Source organism: Ischnura elegans, chromosome 1, assembly GCF_921293095.1.
Source record: "Ischnura elegans chromosome 1, ioIscEleg1.1, whole genome shotgun sequence".
Classification (NCBI taxonomy): domain Eukaryota; kingdom Metazoa; phylum Arthropoda; class Insecta; order Odonata; family Coenagrionidae; genus Ischnura; species Ischnura elegans.
The window spans coordinates 152,361,748-152,387,800 of NC_060246.1; the positions used below are offsets into that span (position 1 = coordinate 152,361,748).

The following is a 26,053-nucleotide window of genomic DNA, read 5'->3' on the forward strand; positions in this document are numbered from 1 at the left end:
CTCACAAGCTATCAGCAATACATTGTATGCTTCACAGACTATGTATGATTCCATTGTCGAATTACAACAGGATGAAGGAGCTAAACACAATCAAACTAATTGCATCCAATAATGGGTACTCCGAAGCTCTCATTGACAAACTGTACCACCAAAAACAAAAACGACTCGCACTCAACCTTATTTACACAGAAAGGGGGAAAGATGATGACAGGAAATGGCGTAGAATCCCCTATCTCGGTCGTATATCTAACAGGACCGAAAAATTATTACCAAAAGATCAAGTGAAAGCTGCCTTCTACAATAAGAATACACTAGGCAGACTGTTGGGCAGTACCAAAGACAAGATTAGTGCCGGAGAACACAGCTGAGTATATAAACTCCGATGTAATGACTGCAATTCCTGTTAAATAGGAAAAACTGGACGGAATTTCAAAATCCGGGCCAAGGAACATCGTTCATGTTTTATTAACAACAAACAAACCTCACTCTTTGCCAAACACCTCTTGGATTCCGACCACACAAGCGATTTCGAACCGATAATCCTACATAAAGAAAACAACGGCCCAAGGCTTGACGCACTCGAGCAGTTGGAAATTTTAGTGGGCCAAACCTCACCCAACATCACATTAGTTAACGAGCAATTATATTCTCACCATTCACCACTGTTCAATGTTTTTTCCGATAAACCATTACGGATACCACTCACCACTCCATAACACCTCTCACCGTATTTCGTCATCATACACCAACCCTCGGCTACCCCGTGCAGTGACCCATCAGCGACGTACTTCCCAAACCTACCTTCCCTTCCCTTACCTCCTCCCCCATTCCCCCCCCTTTCTCCACCTCCACTCCACCGCCCCTCTAACGCCTTCGGTATACCATTTGTTCAAAGCATTTTCCTTCTCCTTGTCGTTAGTGATTAAATTTCCGTCCCTATTTTTCTAAACCGGAATATTTTCTCTGTTGTCCTATCTTCTTCTAAGATACTTAGAAAACCTGTTTCCGTTATCATTTGAGATAATATTTTGTAAAAAAACCTCCTTGGCAATTATCTTTTCCCTGTTCAATTCTCTGCATAGTTTTCTATAATTTACCATTGAATCACTACTCAAATTGCGTTTTTTGTGACTCGACCTTAGCCTTTTTTTTAATGACCTAATTTTGTTGTTGTAGTACTCCGGATCGGTATTTTCTTTGAGAATGCTTATCGGAACAAAAGTACGCAACCCCTCTTCCAGTATGTATCCTTGAAAGAATCCCAAATTTCCTCGACGTTTTTACCTTTGCTTACCCACCCCAAATATCTACTCAGATAACTCTGAAAAGCATTGTTATCGGCTCGGTTATTTTGCCGTATTGTTTTTCTAATCCCTTTGCCACTACACTTTTCCCAGTTTAGCTGAAGACATACAGCGGAGTGGCCACTTATTCCCGGAAGAATGTCTACTTCCCTATTCAAGTTGTCTGGTCTCATCAGCATGACGTTTATGGTGTTCGCCCCTCAGGTGGGTTTGTCTACAACCTGTACAAAGCCCTCCTCTTTTATGAGGCGATTAGCAGTTTCCTGCGCCCTCCCTCCCCCGACCGTGGCCAAGTCGTTTGACCATTCAATTCCCGGAAGGTTCAAATCCCCTGCTACCAGAGTTGGACTATCCGTTGGACTTTCCGAGCATACCTCCGCTAAGACGTCCATTGCATGCATTCCTTCGTTGGGACTTCTGTGCAAGGCAATAATTTTAAAATTTTTCTTTTCGTTTCCACTCTTTAGTTTTACGCACATCATTTCACAATCATCCCTTCGTTCTCAATCGTTCGTTTCACAATCATCACAATTCGTCCAGTTGAAGGCCTTTGTCGAATAACAATGACCAAAACACCATATTTTTTAATATTGTGATTACAACATTAATTGCAACAGTCATAGTCTATCTCATATAGGCCATGCCTGCAGAAAATTTTCCACCCGTAAAAAATAACACATCAAATGTTTAAGCATTTTTAAGAATTCAGCTTTCCTCTTCGCAGAAAATTTAAAAGAGAGCAAACATGTAAGTCAATTTATGTAGTAAATATGTCACATATCCAACACGAATGTCATTTAATGGATAAATAGACGCATAAGGACAAATATGGCACTCCCGTCACGTCTGCAACAAGAAGTTATTCATGAACACGTCTCCTATTTGATATAATGATTTTCTCCCATATTTTTTCGTGAATTTGAATTGGTTTTCAATTGGTAAGAACAGTTTATTTTTATTTCCTTATTACAGATGCGTATTGTTAAGTTAATACTTGTGACGTGTGGCAAACGAGATTCCTTTCAATCGCTCGTCGCTCCAATGTTATGTTCATTTTTTAAGGCATTGCTCATTTCAGATTCCCCAACTGTATTTTTAATTACAATCAAATTTTTACCGAACTCAGAACGAACATTAATTCATATATGAAATAAATTTTGTACTTTTCAGCAACTCGGCGGCGTCAGCCGTAGGAGGTGCATTTTCGCCCTATTCGTGGGATGCACCTTTGCCTATCTGCTAATACTCGCAATCACGTCTTCCAAGAACGACAGAGAGGCATTCAGCACTTCCGAGTTCGTCGATCACCAAAGCCTGATAGAATACGGCGATGACAGTAAGTTTCCAGAGGTCTACCACTCGTTATTATATTTTATAATCTTCGTGTCAGTGGCGTGCACTCAGACGAAGCACTACCAGGTGCGGAATTCGGACTGCGGATTCACAATCAAAATTGGGGGTGGGGTCATGACACGGATCCTCACAATCCGTCCCCATCCCCGTCACGTCTGTTTTTTAATTAAAAAAATGTAGGTTGGAGCCTAGTTTTTAAAAATGATTCCTAAAGCAAATCATTTGTTTCAAGCGATACTGTTGCCTGTGGCATCATCACGCATCAATCATTAGCACACTTCTGCTTATAAGATCATTTGAATGTCACATCAACATAAATTGTTAGCAGTGAATCTATACTTGACCTTGATAACTAGTCAAAATTGGAATCATAAATCATCGATAATCGGCGGCGAAGAAATATCTGAGAATAGACAATGCAAGGTATCTGTTAACGAAGAATTTAGAGGAAAAAGAGAATACCAGTCCATTCGAATGAAATTAAATGGCAAAATGAACGGTGGATTCATGCATATAATTTTTAATAGTAAGCCATGAAAGAAGAGACGTTATGAATAAAATATGCATTTAAACTAGCTCATATCCAAGGTATCCAAGGATATCAACAATTATAATCGGTTACCAATATCGACAGATGGAAATTTCTGAAGATGAACACCACGGAACTCCACGGATGGAATGAAGGTATCCCATCTCTAAGTGAAGCCAATAAATTCGTTATATTACCATTTTTGGAAGGATATGCGAGCATTGAACATCATTTAAATGCATGCAAAATCATGCAGTTTCTCAGTTCATTTAATTCGGTTTTCATTGTAATTGCGATTCGAAAATACTGGTGCCGTAGACGACTGTTTTTTTTCCTAAAAGCACTTAAATGAAACCACTATCTTCATATTCAATTTTTTTCCATTTAAAATTCATGGCAGTCAGCCATGGCGAAAGGTGCCGGCCTCGCTTCATCGGCTACCGTGCGAGGCTTACGGTAATCGGTGCTCCATTTAATTGAGTTCAATGCTGAACACAGCCTAAAAAAGTATTTCCCTGACAGACTCCAAATGCAAGGAGAGCATGTGAATTATGGTTTTATTATATTGGTATCCATTGAGAGTCGAGTAAAATTTATTCGAAAATGATTGAAAATTACAGAAAGAAATTTGGTTGCATAAAAGTTTATTGAAAAGTTGAATGCACTAAAGATCGATTGAAATAATTTATTTTTAATTTTACTTAAAATCAATGCAGAACCTAATGAGCTCTTGCTGGAATAGCTACTATGGAATTTTCTTGTAGAACATGCGCCCATCGTTTTTCCTTGAATATGAAACAATTTATTCAGAGAGTCTGTCAGCCTCGTTGAAAATTAATTATATTCTTTTTAGTTCGCGAGAAAAACATTGTTCCTTTGTAAAACTTTTATGTTGTATTATTAATTGGTAATGTGATTTTTTCCGGATGCTTATACAATCTATGAGTCTGTGGTTCTTTCGTTTTTTTTGTCTATTATAATGTTTATTGTTACTTACCTTATTTTGGATTTTCCAAGAAAATGTCATTTTAATCGTTCCTTGGTGTGACGCCCTTCAGTTCCAGACCACGCATCGATGAAGCAGGCGTGCCACATCCCAGTCGTGAATCCATGGGACGAGTCCGTCAAGCCGTTCGTGGAGAGGCCTCATCCCTTCAAATGTCCTTCGCCGCCCCCGATGTCTTACCTGGCCGCCTGTCCCGGGCCAAGTAACGACGAGGACGGATCTTCGACCTCAGACCCCATGGTGTCGCCGAATGCTACAACCGAGGGCACCCTCGATTTATGTCAACGACCTGCCCACTGGCCAGCTTCCCTGCAACCTCCACCGCTGCTCACCCTGAACCTAAGCCACGTGCATTGGAGCGAAGACCTGAACTGCTGCGCCGCCGAGTTGACCCGCGGAGGACCCAAGTCCAAGTCCGACTTGAAAGCAGACTTCCGATTCAAGTGCGGCATTAATATTTTCTTTCCCTTTGAATTTCATTTTGGGGGCGTCCATCAATTACGTGAGGTTATTTTGGCGATTTTCTGACGCCTCCTCCACCCCTTAGTGAGGTATCGTGAGATTTGGCTCAACCTTCTCCCTCTAATCTCACGTGAGATTGTTCTAAATGCGTATTTTCAACTAAAATACGTTAATCTATGCTTTCTCGCGTTGGATTTATAAAAAAATTGTTTAAATATTTTTATGTAATATTTATTAAGACTAGTGTTTAAGATTACTGAGATCGCAATTTTACATTATTTCTTGCGGAAAAAAAATTACGTGATACTTGACAGGACCCCATCTCCGCCATGTGAGATTGGGTACGAATCGGCTTGACCCCCTTCCCCCTAAACGCCTCACAAAATTAATGGATGCCCCCTTATCTCCTTCTTAAATGTCTCCAATGAGGTTAGAGTCACTTCTGGCGTTCCTCAGGGTAGTGTCATAGGCCCACTCCTATTCCTTCTTTATATAAACGACAATGGCGAAGTGGTACAAAGCAAGTTACGATTATTTGCAGACGACGCTGTAGTTTACAGAGAAATCCGTTCCAGCAAAGATATAGATGAACTAACGAATGACCTCGATGCTATCTAAGCTTGGTGCGATGCTTGGCAGTTAGAATTAAATTTAAAAAATGCGCCGTAATGAATTTTTGGAGGAAGAATAACTCCCTACAACGTAGCTATATAATTCGAGGTACCCAATTAGAGACTGTTGAATCCGTGAAATATCTAGGAGTTAGACTCAATAATGATCTATCGTGGAATAAACATATTCGAGAAATAACCGGACAAGGTAATTGTAAAATGGGTTTTGATAAAGAATATTAGGAAAGTGCGACGACAAAGTGAGAGAAATTAGCTACTTTTCCCTCGTTAGACCACATTTGGAATACGCTGCCAGTGTTTGGGACCCTCATGAAAAAGGCTTAATAACAGAGTTAGAACGCAAGCAAAGAAGAGCTACTTGGTATGTGAAAGGTCGTTACGATAGTCTCGTTAGTGTAACTGACCTCTTAGATTAACTCGGATGGAAATCTATGTCGGACCGTAGATTGAAAAATAGACTAAACCTTTTAGATAAATTCAAGAGCAATGTCTTTTCTGACGAAGTTAACCATATCTTACGGACACCAACATACTACGGAAGATCATATCATATAAATAAAATGAGAGAGATAGATTGTAGAACAGACAGATTCCGAATGTCATTTTTTCCACGATCAATAAGAGATAATAACGGCAGCAATAGAACTCGTAAATAGATAATCGTAATGCATGACTTGTAGTGTAGCCTACTAACCTATGTAAAACTTAATGCACGTTACTTAATTTATTATTTCTAACAGCATAAAGTAGTATAATTTATTAGTATGCGTGACGTTTTGTGGACCGTGTGGTGTGCATGTTGGAGTCCAAATGCATGCTGGTGATTGATCAGCCCCTGCCAAACACCCTAGAGGTAGCTCGCAGGGTATTATGTAGATGTAGATGTAAAGTTAGTTTTTTTTATTAAACAGAGAACTCCGGTTAATTGTGACGTATCAGCACCGATACCCACACGTGATTCAACCCGAAGGTTAGTTCGAATTGGTGAAAGTTAGAGCCACTGAGTTAGTAAATCTCACCCCAAACTAAAGGCTGTTTACTCGGTACAAGAGTTAATGTCCAAATGCATGAACGCGTGAATGGAAAATGCACTGCGTAGGTAACCACCCAGCCAGTGCGAATGCATGTACAGAAAATAGAATCTGTTTTAATTTGGTTCATGCCTTCGTGCATGTTCCGTTCCGGTCCATAGAAATCGTTCGAGCAAACAGACATTAATTTGTACGTGATAATGTATTGTGCAAACAGGCTTTAAGAAACAGGATTTCATACAGAATTTTACACATGCAGGGTAGGGGTGACGATTCTTTTCCCCTGGTCACCTCGAACTTAGAAGATTTGATTTGGGGTGTCCGTGGGCTTCAACCGGGACCCCTCGATCAGCATCCACGCAAATGCTTAAGTTTTATTGTTAGATGACCCATAGAACGCAAAATTAAAATTGGTCACGGAAATAGAAATAATGTTTGAACGTAGGTCTCCGCGGCGATGGTTTGATCTCTGCATTTCTTCAGGGTTTTCTTCAGGGTTTCCGCGTCAGCTTGTTTGTAGACGGAAGAAAACCCTGAAGAAATGCAGAGATCGAAAAAGAAATAGTTGAAGAATATTACCCTGTGAATATCAACTAATAAGTAAACGCCAAGAGAGGCCACAAAAATTTAAACACAAATAAAAGAACATTCACAGGTAAGGTTTAGAATTTTTGACCATTTCGGTCCTCGTCTGGATTGAGACGAAGGAGACAAGTAGGGAACTGAGGAGAGAGACAGAGGATGATCAGAGGCTGAGGAGATTAAGATAAGAAGGTGGTAGGTTGAGAGTGGAGAATATGGAAGAGGATAGGGCTATAAAGATTAGTGGGCCCTGTTAAGACCAGGAGGGTTGAAAGCTTGATGTGGCCATATGCATGATTGTTCCAGTGTTACATTACCAGTTGTATAGGTGGGGGACGGAGTGGAAGAAAGCAGAAAAGTGAGAAATTTGTTAGGAAGTGACTGGGTAATGAGGATCGCTCAGGTTTTGCAACGGGGTCGTTAACAAGGGACACGTGAAGTACTAGTTCGGGTAGTGAACTTTGAGAGTGGTTTAGTTGTTTTAAGAATGGAAGACAGATTTGGTGGCCGACGAAAGACTAAGGATGGACAGCTAGAGAAGATTTTTCCAGTAGTGACGCTGTTAGAAAGAATCGGAAAGAGGCTTTTGATGACTCAATTCAAAGCCTGAACGCCAGGGAAGTACGTGGTGGAAAAGGAGAGATAAGTGGTTTGTTGATTAGTATGAATTTTGGGTTTATAGGTCTTGTGCAGGATTTTCTGACGCAGAAGGTTCTCAGGATATCATCTACGAAGAAGAGAGTGGAGAAGATTATTAAGAAATATGTCTAAGGATTCGGGGTTATTGCAAATTCTATGGCCTCTTACTGAAAGAGAGTAAGGAAGGGATTGTTTAGTATGTGGCGCCGAGAAATTCTATTCGGGAGGGGGAGTGGTGGGAGGTAAAGGATAGTTCGGAGAACTCATTGAGTGCCGAAATGAGGGTTGAAAAGGTTAGGTGGATTGGAATGATTCTTCAAGGAGACCAAGAAAAAAATTTGCGTATGAAGGGCTAAATCTACTTCCCATGGTCTTCTTTATAGCCCTCTCCTCTTTCCCCTCCCCCATTCCCCAACCTCTCCCTACCACCGTCTTATCCTAATCTCCACCCCAACAGGACCAGAGCAATTTGCTCAAATTCATCTCATTCCCCTTTATCTGAAACATTCTGTTCACACGCAAACATAGTCGTTGAAGTGTATAAATGAAGAATTTCGAAGGATTCAAATGGATTTTAGGCAGATTGGAAAATTCATTTTGAGAAAAAATACTAAAATGATGGCAAAACATCTGAAATTTTGAGAGTAAATTAAACACATTTTATGCATTTTTCTCTTGGTCTTCACGCATAGAACCGAGCGTTAACAATTTACGCTGATATTAGAGAAACGATAGTTAAACACAGTGCTCAGGATTACTTCAATAGAGGGGGATGCGCAAAATCTGTTTCTATTGCAAAACAAACGTGAGCAATGAGGAAAATCCCACCAATGCGTGACCAGTTTAAATGGCTTTTTTTTGCGTCAAATAACCGGAAAAAGCTAAAGTTGATTCCTCAATTGAGGTCAGTAGTTGGAGAAATTTTCCTGAGTAAGTGACTGCCCCTAATATCCGATCACTCAAATAACTGGAATTTTCTGAAAATATTTACGATCTCCTACTTCTAACTCGAAATCATAAATTCACAAGAAAATTTTAAATTTATAATGCAGACATCTTATTCTAAGTAAAAGTTTTGAGTCAAGCCTACTCTTAGAAAAATAATGATTATGCTGACTCTCTACGGTAAAAATACCGCGGCCTAAAATTATCAGGCAGGACAGATCTCTTTCTTAAAATAATGCTCAACATGCTATTATAACCCGACGATAGTACGACATGGCATTCCATCAATAATCGCCCGAGGTTTCAGGATCATATTGCTGGACAAGGGGAAAATATGGCCAAAGCGGAAGCAAATAATTTTCCAGAAGAGAATTTCAAACTTGGCGTTTTTATTTCCATAGCTATCTGAGTTAGTTGTACTATACCATATACAATGTATTATAATTGCATCCTAGGCTCCAGATTCCGCAGTATTTTTTTTTAATTCTACACAAATGTGGCACCCTTTTCTACCTAAAAATTTTTACATGCAGTTCTATAGTTCTAAGGTCATGGATTTCCTATGATTCGGATGATCAAATTTAGAAAGTGGATGCAAATACTATTTTGAGAACCCATCACTCCCGCTCGACAGCTCTGATTTCCCAATCACTTGTTTAAATATTAAACGATTATCTTGAAATTTTAAGTGCATAAATACAATATTCTTGTCTATGGCTAAGTGCCTCTAAACCGAACAAGTTACTTCAGAGAAAATACAGAGGTAAAATGTTTAAACTTAAGATCAGATAATCATTATAATTCATGATAAAAATCCGTCTAAGGAAACATGGTAGCCGCGTTGAATACTTTGTAGGTCATAGTAATTTACAAGGTTCTCTTTCCTCTATATTTAAATTTTTAAGATAAAAAAGCATTTTTAAATAGGGCAAGAGGCGAAATACGACCAACTGAGTGAGAGGGATGCTTTCCCTCTAAAAATTTCCCCTATATTGGAAAGTGGAAAAAACACTTGTCCGATCCGGGGAAGTCGAGCCTTGTTCGCAACAAATTAAATTGACTAAACTTGGCGCAACTATGGAGTTGAAAGCTCAAAACGTTTCAATCGGCTCACAAGAATTAATAACTGCGTCACTCGACTCAGGATGGTCATCAGTCGAGAAAAGTTCAAACACATCACGAAATTTACCAGTAGGGAAATCGATACTTTGTAAACCGAGACACCCTTGTACAGTGGCGTAACTAGGATTATGCTTTGGGGGGATAGGATAATCACCCCCCCTCCCCCAGGCATCGGGGGTCCGGGAAATATTTGAAAAATGGCATGCCTGGAAATACATTTTACATCATTAAGACACTAAATAATTAACTTTAACCAGATGCAGTTATTATATGTCAAAACTAGACAATAGAATTAAGAATTTTTTTTATTTCTAAGAGGCTTTGGGGGGGATCTATCCCCTCATCCCCCCATAGTTACGCCACTGGGGTACCTTACACCTTTGCCTATATCTCACATATATTTCGGAATGGGGAAGAGTTTGAAATTCCAAACCTCGCAACGGCCTTTCGTCCGGTACCTGTCACCTCCTCATTTTTCACTTCCATCCTACGGTTGAGGAATTGGTGTGTGCTATCTTCACCTTTGTGGTCCTTGGTAACAGAACTTATTCCTACAGTGCTTGCTCAAATAGATGTTGAATTTAATCCAGTCTGGGTAGACTACCCCCATCTATTGGAGAACGGATGTCATTGAACGAACGAGTTGATTGTGAAAAATCACTCACTTGTTATAAGGTTTAACCGTTATAAAACTGAGGAATATTTTAGTGAAAAATTAATGCAATATTTATGAACACATTCTGTTTTACTTTTTCTCTTAGTGAGACTAGATTTGAAAATGGTGCGATTGATTGGCGATCAATATAAAGTTATAATGCCCATAATCTTATTTGTATTTTTGCCGCACATTTTACACTAATTGTGAGTGATTCACGTGTTAGTGCCATCTAAGCGTTAAATATATCCGAAATTGAAGCTCTGTGGTGTTCATCGCTTGTGTTTTTATGGATAAAACTCTCATTGGTTTTAAAATTATTCTTAAATAATCATTACAATAAATAATGCACAAACTCCTCACCGTAAATAACTATATTTCCCACTTAGTCACAAATTTTAAGCCCTGGCTGAAGGGCACTAAAACACTTTACTTACAGACATCCGGAGTTATGATCCAACTATTCCAACGACACATACACTGCCTCATCAGTTACTCTTCTTTGAGTCTTTACTATGTCTTGACCTCCTTCTAATCTTTTTTCATTATTAACGAATGCAATTCCAAACGACATATATATATATTTGTTTGTAGTTTAAAAAAATATAAAAGGACTAAAAAAATATAAAATACAATGGAAATCTTTTGCTAATTAATGCAATGTAGCTAAGATTTTTTTAATTACATAAAAAGAAAAGGATATGGCAAAAAATAATAAAATATTAAAAAATAACATCAAAAAAATATATTATAATAATAAATTATCAAAAAATATATTTATTTATTGTAATGACATCATTTATGATACACCAATGTAATGGCTACAAAAAGCCAATATTTCAGTTTTAAAATGTTTTAGTTATAAGTTTCTATTTCATACAAACAACACATTACACCCACAACAGAACACGTGCGCCATCTATAAATCAATCAATATCAGCTGGCTGGTTGGGGTGAGACAAGGCTCACCGATACAGCATTAATTCGCGCCTTCGGCGCGATCAGGGCGTGACTATAATACCGTCAATGCGATTTCGCTTGGCGAATGGGGAAAAAGGCGATTGAATGAGCATGCCATTAACTACTCTGGTTCATATTAAGTTGAGTTACGCCAAGTGAAGTTAATGTGAACCGGGCTCCTGGGTCACCATTTAAATGAAGAAATTAACCTGCGTCCTTCTTGACTCCATTCCGACAGAGTGGGCGAGTGCAAGCCGTTCCACCACGCCACGCCTCTCGTCTCGGAGTTCACGGTGGTCAACTGCACGAAGGGGTCCAAAGAGGTGTATGCGGACATCCACGGCTATGCGATCCCGGGCGAAACTACGCTGGAGAAGATGGCGAGGGCGTCGGACAAGTCGACCCAGCCCACGAGCATCCTCCTCGTGGGCATCGACTCCTCTTCCAGGCTCAATTTCCTCCGCGCCATGCCCAAAACGAGGGCCGTACTGGAGCGAGCGGGAGCCATTGGAATGAACGCATACAACAAGGTGACTACAATTGAACGTTCATTTGCACGATACCCTGCTCGTCAGGTCGATTGTTGACGAGTTCACTTTTGCGGAAATTCATCGATAGTAGTTTTGCCACGAGACACTAGACGAGACCGTTAGATACAATTCGAGACGAGACCACATGTTGACGAGAAGAGGCGATACCACCTCCACGAGCCTCGAAAGTCTCGAAACACAGATGTCTGTCCTTAAGTAATTGGTATTTGGTATCCTTCATCCCTAAAAATGTGCCCTTCTGTTAAGACGAAGAATATTTTACGTTTTTCTTAAGCACTAAATTTGAAATAAAATGATAACTTTTTGATAAATAAACTATAAAAAAGGATTTTTGCCAACAAAGCAATTTCTGAATTCATGAGCGTGACTTCTGGAGCCAAGTAAGGTAGTGTTATGTGTAAATGTTTCTAATCCTGCCGCGCGAACGGCGGTGAAATATACAAGAATTGCCATGAGAAAAAATTCACCTGGACCGGGAATCGAACCACGGAATTTCGGCTTTTCTAGCAACTGCACAGACCACTACGCTGTCCAGGTTCTGTAATTCCCATAGCAATTATGCCGAGGCTACATGGTAAATGGTACAAATACCATAAGCTTCGGTATAATTGCAATGGGCGTTAAAGATAGACCCTGGATAGCGCAGTGGTCTGCACAGTGGCCCGGAAAGCCAAAGGTCAGTGGTTCGATTCCCGGTTCAGGGGAATTTTTTCTCATGGCATTCTTGTACGAGGAAGTGTTAATGGCTGACTACATTTCCTTGTTTCCTGCGATAATAACCTTGGAAAATTTAACCATCAAAACTTGGACTACCTTGCTTCTACTACTAATTTCTACGACAAAAACATCTTGGATCACACTGGCATAGGTGTAAATTATCGCACAATGGCACTTGAAATCCTGGTTTTAGTTTGTATTCTAGGAGAAAATGATGGCGCCAATTCGAATTGCGCAGAGCACATTACATCGGCAGAAAGACGATTGATAATTGAAATATCTTTTTACCTCTTCCTGCTTAATATATTTCTTTATTTTCCGCTACATTTTTTCAGCTATATTTTCCGAGGTTAGAGATGATATGTCGCTATATATGTGAGGATATAGAGCATGATGTCGGTATATTGTGTTGATCATGTTTAAAACGATAACTACAATTGGCTTTCCTTTGACTTTAATTTCTTTCATTTGCCTTTATTTTGCTAACCAAAAATCCATTTAATCAGGAAGTCCATTACTGGATCACCTGACCGGCATTTATTCATCAGCCACTCATTCTTACTCTATTCATCACATTTTCTCCAGAAACGGCAGGTAATCTAATTTCAACAGCATACAGTTCATTCTAAAAGGGGCCCCTTAGGTCACGAATCAGCACGAACTTTACTCAGTGTGAGCTCTTGGGTGTCGCGCAACTTAGCCGTCAAATAAGTACCGAAAACACGGTCTAATTGAGTCTTTCATGCTTAAGTTTGAATTCATAATAAAAATCGAAATACAGTTCCAATCACAATATTAATGTTAGAATATTGCATTGGCTTTTGGCACTGAGTTATTCTGAAAATTTTAGCTTGATAGCTAATCGGAAAGTGGGTTAAAATTGAGATGCAAGATTCAACCTGTACAAGACGACACACAAAAACAATTCGAGTTAAGAACAATGTTTTAAAAACAGCAAATCGTATGAAAAGCTACTATAAATATACATGCCAATAAATCGAATGATAAGTTTTCAAACCTTCCGCTCAGGCGTTAGTGGCTCCATACACTGGGATCCCAAATATATACTGATTAATAACATGGCACGCATTAAAAAAACCTGGATGGACAAAATGGCACAATAACATCACAAAGAGTTTCAAATATCAAATAGAGAACAGAAGACAATCAAAAGAGTAACCCAAATGTGAATGTATGGCTGAGATTTCGAATGATTTCTCCTTACAGGTTGGAGACAACACTTTTCCAAATTTGCTTGCCATTTTAGCTGGAACATCCGAAGAGGATGCATTGGGAATGAATAAGCAAACAACAAAGCCGAAAGGATATCGTTGCTGGCCAAACACAGTGACGGTCGTGGACAACTGCCCCTACCTTTTTAAAAGTTTCTCCAATGAGGGATACGTGACCCTCTTCACGGAAGACCAACCAGACTTGGGAACGTTCACTTACGCAAAAAAAGGTTTCAGGAATCAACCAACGGATCACTATGTCAGACCTTACTATTTATTCGCACAGTCTCGCTTGAAAGTCACACAAATGAAATTAGATTGGTGCTACTCGAATCGGGAGTCACACTTGCGGACGATGGACTACGTTCGCTCTTTCCTCGGAACGTACCACTCCAAGGTCCCATTCTTCGGCCTCGTCTACTTCACGAGCATGAGCCACAACTCTCCCCCCGACATCGAGCTGGTCGACGACGACATGGCCGAGTTCATGCGGGACTTGATCGAGGTTGCAGACGCTGGAATGGAGAAAAATGGAGAGGGTATGTTCCTTGCTTTTCTCAGCGACCACGGCGCGCGCTTCGGCAAGCTGAGGGAGTCGCCTCTGGGATGGCTGGAGGAGAGAGTTCCTTTTCTCTACATTCGTCCACCCTTAAAGTTCAACGAGACCAGAGGACCGGCAACCAGCTACCAGAGTCTCGTGAAATCGCAGTACCCCGCGCTGGTTTTGAATCGCAAGAGACTCACTTCGCCTTTCGATCTGCACTTCACGCTCTCGTCATATCTACCAGGCAATACTCGTCCGGACTCCTCGTGCGCCGAATGCTACGACCTCCTTAGTCAGGTGGTACCGCTTAACAGGACTTGTTCAGATGCCGCCGTTCCCAACAAGTGGTGCGCATGCGCGAAGAGGTCGACAATCTCAGTCGACGATCCCGATGTTGCGAAAGCGTCCATGGCGGCGGTAAAATACATAAACTATAAACTATTCAACAATAAAGAGTGTGCTCGTTTGAAAATGGAGTCGATTGTTGCGGCCCACCACCTCAGCATCAAGACTCAGGCAAAAGAGCGCAACGTAATTAAATTGCTGGAAGTCACTTTCACGACGGTACCGGGGGAAGCGATATTCGAAGCCAGCACGTTGAAGAACAAAGATGGTGGATTTTTCTTGCAATTCGATCCTAATCGTCTCAACAGCTATGGAAATCAAAGTTCCTGTGTCACAGAAGCAAAACTGAAACTTTACTGCTTCTGTGCATGACGTCTTTCGCGAAGTGGGTACATCATTGGTGTAAATGTAGACCATCATCATAATTTTTAAGAATAGTAATTAAATAAAACATTACCCTCCTTCCACAGACTTTATTTAATAGAAATTTTGTTAGATAAAATTATTTTCTGCGACTTCAACATCGCTGCAAACATAGTGAGATAGCATGAAAACATGAATTCATTCACATTGGCGCTTCATAATCATTTTACGGCGACAAATAAAGAATCAAAAGTTTTCGTGATCTTAAAAATTGTGCTCCTTGAATCCAAAACCGGTATGGTTACATTAACTGGTGAAGGATTAAAAAATGAAAATACAAAATGCTAGCATGTGAATCTTCAGAAATTTACAGCTTCGTTGGTACCTAAGAAGTCGTCTGTTTATGAATTTGAACTAAGAGTTGTGCGGAGCCATCGCATTGTTAATAGGTACCGAATACCGAATTAATAGGCGGAATTCTAAATGAAATCAGAAATTTGAAATATCGTGATGGTGCTACATAGTTGTGTGATACCAGAAATACGTGGTAAAGTGCGAAAAAAACTTTGGTGGATTCGAAATGTTCTATATATGTGGTTACCCCCATGCTGTGTGTCTTTTATATGATGGTTAAACGCAACGCGAGAGTGACCCAAATAAAATTGATTGATTTGACTTTGAGTCCCGCAGGAACTATCGTTCATATGTGGTCCACTTTTCTCTTGACGAAGAAAATGACGTCAGAGGGAAATGAAATGTAGGACTACTACACGAACTTTCCAAATTACTTAACCCAGATATATCAATACAACCAGGGGATTCATATTCCTCCGATTAATTTGCTTCAATCAGTAAATATCCTCCAGAAGAACTTGAGGCCACTCACGAGCCCCCTTCCTGTTGGAGATTTTTTCGCGAAGCATTTAATGGTTTCAGTAACGAACCCATCCGTGGAATGGGGAAACCAAAAGATAATATAATATAAATGTGTCCCTTTTAACCAAATGCGTGATATTGTTAATTTGATTTGGCCTGTGTAAGTTTACATATCTGTTATTGATAATATTCTTCATTTTGTTGGATATCGTTTTCATCCTTATTACAGAATTTAATTTCAACGGCCGTCAGAGACGCGGTGAGCATGGAGGTGGAACCTGCCAGACTATCGTAAGTTTTGAGTTATATCTGTATTATATATACCTAATGGAAGAGAAACAAGATAAGTCACAAAAAACTAGAGCCATCAAATGCGCTGTGTGGAACACCGCTTGTAATTATAAAATCCGAGTGTTCCGTCAAATTCCACATAGCTATAAGTTTCTCGTTTTGCAACTGATGAAAGTTTAGTTGGTTTAAGATTGAGGCATTAGCCATCAGGATACGCTCTGTAGTGTGGTCTAGTAATGATCGAGGAGATGTTCCTGCACTAGTGGCAGATATATGTATTGTGACTCAATTATTCTTCTTAATTATACACGATGTTGTTGTCTCTTTTAACTTATTTATTCATCTGCACTGGTAACTTGTCAACAACTTTTTACCCTTGGCAACCTTTTGCTTATTTATAAACTTCAACACTTTCCCTTGTTGATATTAATTAACATTTCGTTAAAACAATTACTATAATTATCTTCAACAATATATATGATATGGGTTGTGTAATAATAGAAGTAGGTACTTGCACCGACTCACATTAGAACAAAGAAATGTAAACTTCATCCGATATGCCCAAAAAAAGAGAACAGCTTTGATTTCGTTAAAAATCTGCCAGTACATCAGACTGAAGACAAAAAAATATACTTCTTTCTTTCGGCGCTATATTTTCTTGAAATTGCTCACGAAAATCAGCATATTATACCAGACCCCATGATGGTACTAGAATAAACATGCGGAAAATGCTGATTAATGCTGATTACTAGCATGTGCCGTTTCGAAAAAGTGATAATATACCCGCTGTGCCACTAGAATCACGCTAATAATAAAATTAAGATGCGTCGCCGAACTTTTTCTTGAATCAATTCGCAAATGAATTCTGTAAATCATGTTAGTTACATGAAAACGGCGGTATGTTTGTCATAATATCTGGTAAAAGTATGAGCTAAAACTAATGAACGCTAATGTTTATTAATAACCTTAACAGCTGCCGTCTATGATGGAAAAAGGTTTTTGATAAAATACGAGAAAAGAGTTATGGGTCGTGAAGTCGCGAGCAATCCTCCCATAGAATCGTGTGAGTAAACTCATTTTCATTTTTCTAGCTGACGTCGATTAATATATATGTCATCTATATAATATATACGTCGAATAATCATAAATGTTGCATCCCTCTCTTTTTTATGTCTTAAAATTAAAATGACGTAACTCTATATAAAAATAGGCCCACCTCGAAAAATCGCATAATCGTTAATACGAGCAAAATATGGGCATAATCTTATTTAGGCGCAAACTACTCCATTCTTTTTAAGATGATGTATTTACCGGTCAATGATCAAATTCTCAGATATGACTCCACCGGTTCTCTTTTGAACTAGTCTCCTTCATTTATGGCAACGCCACGATACCAAATCCTAGAACCATGTCAAATCGCAGGGTAAAAACAAAATGGAGAAGAATTACATTTGTAGCCGAAGTCTCAAGTTTTTAAATACCGTCGCGACGGTATCTTGATGACACATGCGACTGACGATTCATCGATACTTTCCCTGAACAAAGAAATTCCACTCGAAAATTTCCGAGAGAATTATGTAAAACAATTGAAGTCTACCCCAGCCACGTCGTTAGTAAGGATTCAAATATAATCTCTTTTGAGTTTCATTGAATGAGCAGCTGATTTACACTTATGTCAACCCCCTTTTGAAATATGGTTCATTTTCAGATATTTTGTTCTCATAATTACCAAACTGCTTAATGTAAACCCGGAATAGCCTCCGTAAATTATCAGCTAACTAACGCGAAAATTTAGTAAGCGACAAAGTTTTTAAGCTATTGGCACTCTGTAATAACTACAGGCACGTGTCACTTTTCGCGCTACGAGGAAATTCACGCCTTTTTTGTCTCCATCATTTCAAAATAAGGATCATTGATGAGTAAAAGTGCAGCGAGGATATACCTAAGAATTTAATACCTATAAACCGTGAATATAGGAAGAAATTATTATTTACTTTATACCTATGTATTGGTATTTATCATCGCGGCGATTCTGAATGATTCCGTCGATCCGTTTGAAATTGCTAAGAAACGAAAATAAATAGATTTTCCTCGTGATAGCAATCGATGGCAATGAAGTATTCGTTTTAAAAATGGCACGTGCTAAAAAAAGTAAAAAGAAGGCTGGCGCAGTCACAACAACGCCTTCCTCCACTAAACCGACTTCGGAAATGCTTGATGACTTCTGTGAGTGACAAAAATGTTAATTTATTGTTTTTAAATGTATACTATCACATATTCTGAAAAATTACTCTTTCACTCTAGATTTGAACTGTGTTCAAAGCTCATCAGCAAAGACGAGCACTTTTGAAGGGAAATTAGCTGCCATTGAAGAACGTTATAAAGCATTACCTTGGGCAGAACAGAAAGCTATGCTAAATTTTTTCCTCATGAAGACCCGAGGAGTCAAGATCCTTGAATATTTACAACTGGCACTTGGTTCGCTAATCACAAGGGATATTACTTACGTTTTAGCTAGGTAAGCTTTGATTAGTCCGAAAGGAGTACAAATGAAGCGCTAAACATTCGTATAAATAATCCATGACTGACGGTTGTGACGGAGATGAGGCACAATAACGCATTCCTTCTCTTTCTATTCATATAAAATTTCAACATCTACCCCTGAAAATACAACACATATTTCGAGTAGTCTTCGCTGGTTTTGTATGCTCTGACTAGTAGATTAACATTTGGCAAACATTATTTTTTCCATCCATATTTCATTCACGGTAGCCGAACAGCATGATATCATTCATTAAATAGAATATATACAGGTTTTCCATAAGTTTCTGTCCTAGTACTTTCCGCACAAAAATATTTTTTACAATGAATATTTGGAAATCTAATTGTAGACGATTCCTTCATCTCCTGCCCGTTTACGCCGAAAAAGTTGTTAACTTCACTATTTGATGACATACTAATCTGATGGAGAAAGTTTTTAGAAAACATCGTTTTTGATGATATTTCATCCCTGCCGGAGCTTTCAGGGTTCACGAGCCCTGATGAGACGAAAGGAGGGAAGGAACTTTTTAATTTTACCATAGAGATACCAAGTTCTTCTGTCGCGTTATTTTTAGCCTAATGGCCATAAGCTCAGAGTAAATATATAAACGTGATTTTTGGCTCCTATGAATAAACAAAAAAAATGGCAAAATCCAAGATCACATGATGGATCAGATTGGTCTGTTTGACTGTCTACGACGAAAGCGTTCTTTATCTTGATGTTTTATCCGAAATTTTATTTTTAGTTAAATTTATACCAAATAACAAGGAGAAAACTCTTGATTTTTAGTAATACATATTTATACTCATTGGCAAACTTTTTCCATTTACTATCATAACACTGAATTTGCGGATACAGTGATAACCCCAATGTTTTTTTGTTACTGCGAGGACACCTCGAATACTCTTGTAGATTTTTAGGGGTGACAGTGTAAATTTATAAGAATAATGTTACCGATTTTTACTCTGAGAATTAGAATTTTATAAGCTCTGGACTGCCCACTGTCATTGGTCCCGAAACCAGTCGCACTTGCTTGAAGCGACGAAAGGGAAGGTAAGAAAGAGCACCTCACAATACGAATCTGGTGCACTTGATTCAAAGAGCTTTCCGCAACACACTATCTCTAGTCGTTGAAATTGATCATAATTACACTGCAACCGAAAGGCCATACAAGTCAATTTTACCTCCGCAGTAAGCAGTCTAGATTATCCTTCAATCCAAACTTAGCGGCAGCAGTTTCGAGAACCATCCTGGTGCCGTATTCATTTCGAAGGTAGGAGCCTGAATTTATTTATTTATTTTCGGTTTCCATTGTCGTGATCCATTATTCCTACCTATATGTGGATTTTGTGAAGTTTCCGTAACTTTGTGCGAAAAATCCACAGAGGAAAAATCATTCGCCTTGACCGATATTCGAACCCGGATCCATCGATTTCCGGCCGAGTGCTTTAGCCAGTTAAGTTACCGACGCGTCATTCTCCCCTGTGGAAATTTGTGGACTATACCGGACAAGGTGGTCGAGAAATCGAGGGATCCGGGTTCGAATCCCGGTCAAGGCGAATGATTTTTCCTCTGTGGATTTTTCGCACAATTTGTTCATTGCGGGTGACTCCGTAAAAGTTATAACCTTGGCTAGTCCCGGTATACTTTTTAAAAATCCGTAACTTTGTTTTTTTTCCAAGATGAGGTTGTCGGCCTCACGCTCAACCCCCGCTACATTGGAGGACCTTGGATTTTCTGTCAGGGTTTACTCCCTTAGCCAAGTTGATCCGGTTTTAAGGCGCCGGAAACCCGCCTTTCACCATTCACCGATCAGCGTTACCCAGGGGGTGCGACGAGGACGCTATGGTTCCATTCGCTGGCATAGCCTATAAGAGACGGGCGGCATTTCTCAGCATTTAATGAGACCTTGGGCTTGGCACCCTCAACCTCACCGAGACCGCATTACCAGCATTCCCCCCCGCCTGAATTTATTATAGGGAATATAATGTGGCGTTTGTTGTTGTTTATGTTGCGTATGTTGTTGTGCGTGACGTAATACCAACCATTAAAAACGCAGTAGAGAAATCCACGCGGTAAATCTCGTGGTGGTGAAGTAAATAATTCTACCGTTGTAAACGGAGAGTACATTAATAAATCGTCTACAATTGGATTTATGCTTTCTTTCTTAAAAATGTTTTTTGTGCGGAAGGCACCAGGTTGTAAACTAATGGAAAACCGTAGGATTTTCTATTTAATTCATTACACTATGAATTGAAAAAACATGGAGAAATCAGAATTTCCCAGAATTAGCATTTGATTTCAGCTTTTCGTTTTGAAACAGAATATTTAAAATTAAAGATTCAAAAATACAATTATGAAGCATAGAATTTTTCCCTAATATATGCACTTATTATCTTATTTGTCAACAAAGTCGGGACCCGAATACCACAATCGTCATGTACTACGCCACCGAAACCTACCAAAGAAAAGTTTAATTTTTTTACGCTCTAGACAACCCCATTTCAAATGGGAGTCAAACTTTTCCACCAAAATTTGCACCTGTTGAATAGATATTCAGATATCTCACTCTAATTGGATAGGTATCAAACTACTTATTACGCTATAAAATTTTAAACATTTTCCCTTTAGCGCTCAAGAAAGCGATCCGTTGGATGTGGAGCCTCCCTTAAGATCGAAAGACGAATGCAATCTGGAAGATTATGGTGAATTTAAAGAGGAGCAATTACTGGAAATTATTGCTAGTAAGTAGTTGAATCCCTTCTGTATCCATACAGGATAAGAAACAAATGAGAGGATAATAAAATAAGGAACTGGATACTCCAAAGAAAATTCGTTGTGAATTTCACAGAATTTAAACCAGCTTACCTGGCCTAGATTTTTGCATCATATTGAAATACATGTACGAGCGCTTCATAAGATAAGATAAAGATAATTTTGTTAAAAATGCCCGAATACAGGAATATCCGTATGTATACATAAATAAAGGCCTATAGGTTTCGGAATTAAGGAATATTTTCGTACAGTGAGCAAGTTCAATGTATTGAAGTTTGAGCATAAGGAAGGGGAAACTCATACGGAAATGAGGGTGCCCAAAGGAACCACTTCATTACGAAGCTTTTCTCGGTAGAAATGGTGCAATGTACTATCATTTTCAAAGTTTCTAGCAAAGTCCGATTCGATGACTTACCTTGCGCAAAATATTTTACAACATCTAAAATATTCCAATGATAAAAAAATTGAGAAATAAGATTTTTGCATTAGCATTTGATTGCAGATTTTCGTTCCGGAACAAAAACGTTAACTATTATTTAAAAATAAATGTCATATACTATTATAATAGTTTATAATTTTTCTCTGTGGTTTACCATTAGATGATAGTTAATAATGTCAATGGAAACGAAACCCTAGGGCGGGTTCGCGGGGATTCACTCCTGAGGCTGGGACTGTAAGCGCTATAAGCGCTTTATAGCTTTTTTCCTCTGCACCCAGAAGGGGAAGGACGGGAAGGAACAAGGAAGGAGGCGCCGCCGCGATGAGAGCCCGACGACGCCTCCGGGGAGGGGATAGGGAAGGAAGGGAATGGACGAGGAATCCCGCACCGTCACAAAGGCGGGCGGGCCCTACTAACAGCGAAACCTAGCGAAACGCAATTAATATTCTACCGATCCTAGTGGATTTTCCTATGAGGAAGAAAAATCCATCGATCGAATCGGTAAATAGTTAATAATGTCAGTGCAAAACTTTCGGCTGCACACGATATGGTCAGTGGCACCTCTTGAAAGCACGGTTCACCTAGCTAGTGTGGATTTCAGAGGCAGCCATCGGTCATGGTTCAAGTGATGCATCAATAATTAAGAGTGGATAGTAGCAGCAAAAACTGTTACTCTGGGTGAAAATTTTCTCCTATCACAAACATTCACAAGTGGAAGAAGTGACACACAACAGCTCCTGTTGTATGAAGGATACAACTCGCACTACAACAACCACTTTTCATGATTAACCGCTCTCATGATCAAATCTTCCGCCCCGTAAAGAGTTTATAATAAATATTAATTAGTCAGATAAAATTTTTTCTCAACAATTATATTTTGAATTTCTGCTTGATTTCATACGTTTAATCCGTGGTCAGCCATACAAATATATTTGCAGAACGTGACTATATCGAGCTGAATACGAAGTATAATTTCATAGTGTACTTGAATTTTTCTCCATTTAATTTATTTCCTCTGGATTAACGTGCTTAAAGAGGAGAGAATAAGCTTATGGACGAGCTCATTCCCAACCTCGCCTGTAAAAATTCTCTTTAGGTTTGGTAGCTCTCAGCAGTGAAAACATGGCGATGAACTTTTACAAATCAGCCGCCTCATTGCTTGATGAAAGAAGACGCGAGGAGCAAAAGTCGACATCCCCGAGAAAAACTAAGGAAGAGGAAGAGAGCGAAATTACGACTCTACTAGCCGAGTTGTACAAGGAAGACGAAACGACTGAGAAAAAGGAAGCTGTGTATGATCCATGTGCACAAGAGGACGAGCCGAAAAAATCCAAAAAGGGATCGAAAAGAGGGAAAGGGAAAGATAAAAAATCGGAAAAGAAGAGCAAGTCCAAGGATAGAAAGCATGATAACAAGAAAAAGGAAGATAAAAAAGAAAAGAAGGATAAAAAACAAAAGAGGAATAAAAAAGATAAGAAAAAAGGAAAGGGGTCCAAAAAAGGGATGGGAGGGGCAAATGAAGAAATGAATCTCAGGAAGAAGTACAAAGTTCCAAACGAACCCGAGGAAACGGTCGACTGGATGATGACTCTTCCTATATGGGCTAGTGGGATCGTTCTTTCCAAAGCAATAACATCCAAACAGGTACGTAAAATTTAAAAATTATTGATGTTGGTGGTGGCTCTCGGGTATTGCTGTGTAATGCGTTATCAAGAGAATGGGGAATGCCCATTCTCTTGACAACGCTCCCAGTAGGAGGAGTAAAACGTTGAGTGACAATGTTACCTACACAGCAATACCCGAGAACCACTACCAACATTGAAAAAAGTAATAGTAGGAGAGCTAGACTGGTTCGCTTGAGGATATTCTTGGGCATTTGGAGTTTTCAGGTGGTTTCCCTCCCATTCTCTTGATTCGCTCCCAGTAGGAGGAGTAAAACGTTGAGTGACAATGTTACCTACACAGCAATGCACGGAAACCACCACCAACATTGAAAAAAGTAATAGTAGGAGAGCTAGACTGGTTCGCTTGAGGATATTCTTGGGCATTTGGAGTTTTCAGGTGGTTTCCCTCCCATTCTCTTGATTCGCTCCCAGTAGGAGGAGTGAAACGTTGAGTGACAATGTTACCTACACAGCAATGCACGGAAACCACCACCAACATTAATAAAATAAGCTGTGAAAATCTTCACACGAAAATTAAAAATTATTGTTTTTCGACGCTCTTTGGCTCCACTTAACAGAAATAGATTACTTTTCATGCAAGAATATATTTTGTAACCTTCCGAAACATCACAAGGCGATGCCAAAAAAAATTAGGCGACTACGAAATGTATTCCGATATCAATATTAGATTTTTACACTGTACATGGTGTTCCGCTAAACTATGTGGAGCCACGATTAAAATAGAAATAAAATTCACTTCGGGCGTTCCATACGGAATATTTATTTCCATTGGCCATTGCTCTGATGTTGTTACATCGACACCTTGATAATGATGTAAAACTGTTGTGACCATTTTCGTATTCAGTATGGGATGTGCAAAGCGAATTTAATTTTCCTATTAGAGTTTTTATACAACTTCCTGATACATAACCTTAAGGGATGTGGGAGGTGCTAATGCAATCATGCAAATAAAATGAGTTCTCACCTTGTGCATTCACTTTAATTTTTTAAATTTATCAACGTCATTAAAAATGCCATTTACTCTACATAGGAAATGATAACACGTCTCTATCATAGTCATCTTCAAGTTATGGACGCTATTTTCTTATTATTTATGATACAGGATGCAGATAACCTCGCTAAAGTAAATGAGTATTGGAAATACTTGGTAACATGCGTAGAGAGCGAGAATGAAGCACGGAAAACAATAGAAAAAGCAATCAGTGACCTGAAGGTGAGAAAAATTGTATTACCATTCATTAATTTAAACTATCTCATTAATTAATCCAACACTATTTTTTTCTAGCAATAATGATGCCAACGGAAAGTGCAAACTTCATGAATATAGAATTCTTGGTTGTTCTCGAAATCTGAAGAGATGGAGCAATTTTATGGTTGATTACAGTCAATGAAACGACTTTATGAATACTCAACTATGAAACTAATACCAGAAGATAGAAGTTAAAACACATATGGAAGCATTAATGATTCACGTTACATAAAAATGTTCGTTCCATCGTGCATTAACCTCTAGAGAACTTTACAAAAAAAATCATGAAATGTAAAAACAACAGTACCTGTACAGTGATTCAATTGTTACTGGCTTAACCTAGCGGAATATCGCCATGATGATGGAAGTAATAAAAACTTAGTAATTTTTTGGGGAGTTGTACCCTATAAAATGACAAAGTTAGAGTTGAAACCGGTTGGATCGAATAAATGTGATGTGAAAAATTAGGTACTAAGCCTTCATTACTTCCAGGGATGCCCACTTACAAAAAATATTGGGGGGCCCAAACCGGGGATCTTGGCCCGGGAAATTTTATAAGTAGTGAGTTTAAGAATTTTAGAAGAGTCATATGATCAACATTAGAACCCTGACAACTCGAATCTCGATATCTGGACACTTCGGATAAAACCGACAAGCCTGACACATTTTTTCCTCACACCCATAACGAATTTGGGGGGGGGGGGGGGGGCTCGGGCCCCCTCAGTCCCCATGGAGTCGGCGCCACTGATTACTTCCGTTCTTTCAAATGTACTGGTAACTTATCAAAACATTATTTGGTACGTATTATCGATTCAAAATTTTGTAAACTGAATTAAGCCAAAGTAATTCAAACTTAAATGACCAATTTTTTTAAATTTTACCATGGCCTCCTATATTACAGACCGGAGCATGCAATTCGTCAACATCGCTTTAGGTGGCGTCAGGGGTCCTATTCTCATCCACTGGCCTCCGGTCTCCCAGCTGCCAACTTAGCGTGAGGTTCTGGCGGATGGACATCAGTTTACCCAATTTAGGGTTATATTCGCATTCGAGTCCATAGTTACATCACTCATTTCCAATTCTAATACCAATTAAAGGAGGCCATGACTTTACCCATTTCCGAAGATAATACCTTAACAAGTACACGCGGTGGATTTCATGATTACACCCACGGGGTCTGGATATAGGAGCCCAATTCCATTCAATAGAAGGCTGATTTCTGTT

At 39.2% G+C, this 26,053-nt stretch overlaps 2 protein-coding genes across 3 annotated transcripts in view; both read left to right on the forward strand.

Moving 5' to 3' along the window:
- The window catches only part of LOC124172481, a 31,369-nt gene extending 16,295 nt beyond the window's left edge, over positions 1 to 15,074 (forward strand). Inside the window, exons 2-5 of one of the 2 annotated variants that reach the window (XM_046551923.1) lie at positions 2,475 to 2,640; positions 4,245 to 4,635; positions 11,459 to 11,750; positions 13,716 to 15,074. In XM_046551923.1, coding sequence (XP_046407879.1) covers positions 2,475 to 2,640; positions 4,245 to 4,635; positions 11,459 to 11,750; positions 13,716 to 14,981 — 2,115 coding nt within the window. In that variant the 3' untranslated portion in view covers positions 14,982 to 15,074. The remainder of the gene's footprint in view (positions 1 to 2,474; positions 2,641 to 4,244; positions 4,636 to 11,458; positions 11,751 to 13,715) is intronic. The other variant, XM_046551928.1, reaches the window with a different exon arrangement.
- Positions 15,075 to 18,220: 3,146 nt separating this feature from the next.
- On the forward strand, positions 18,221 to 25,296 carry LOC124153690 (general transcription factor IIF subunit 1-like). The gene is made up of 6 exons (XM_046527005.1): positions 18,221 to 18,365; positions 18,444 to 18,657; positions 21,313 to 21,425; positions 22,992 to 23,539; positions 24,683 to 24,793; positions 24,866 to 25,296. Exons 1-6 carry the CDS (start codon positions 18,272 to 18,274, stop codon positions 24,869 to 24,871), a joined length of 1,086 nt encoding a protein of 361 aa, XP_046382961.1. The 5' UTR covers positions 18,221 to 18,271; the 3' UTR covers positions 24,872 to 25,296.
- Positions 25,297 to 26,053: the final 757 nt, after the last annotated feature.

Bases quoted from the DNA above. Each gene is read 5' to 3' on its own strand.
- LOC124153690 (XM_046527005.1), top strand. From the start codon at position 18,272: ATGGCACGTGCTAAAAAAAGTAAAAAGAAGGCTGGCGCAGTCACAACA. The intron at 21,426-22,991 runs GTAAGTAGTTGA...AATTCTCTTTAG, and splicing joins ATTACTGGAAATTATTGCTA to GTTTGGTAGCTCTCAGCAGT. The intron at 23,540-24,682 runs GTACGTAAAATT...TTTATGATACAG, and splicing joins AAGCAATAACATCCAAACAG to GATGCAGATAACCTCGCTAA.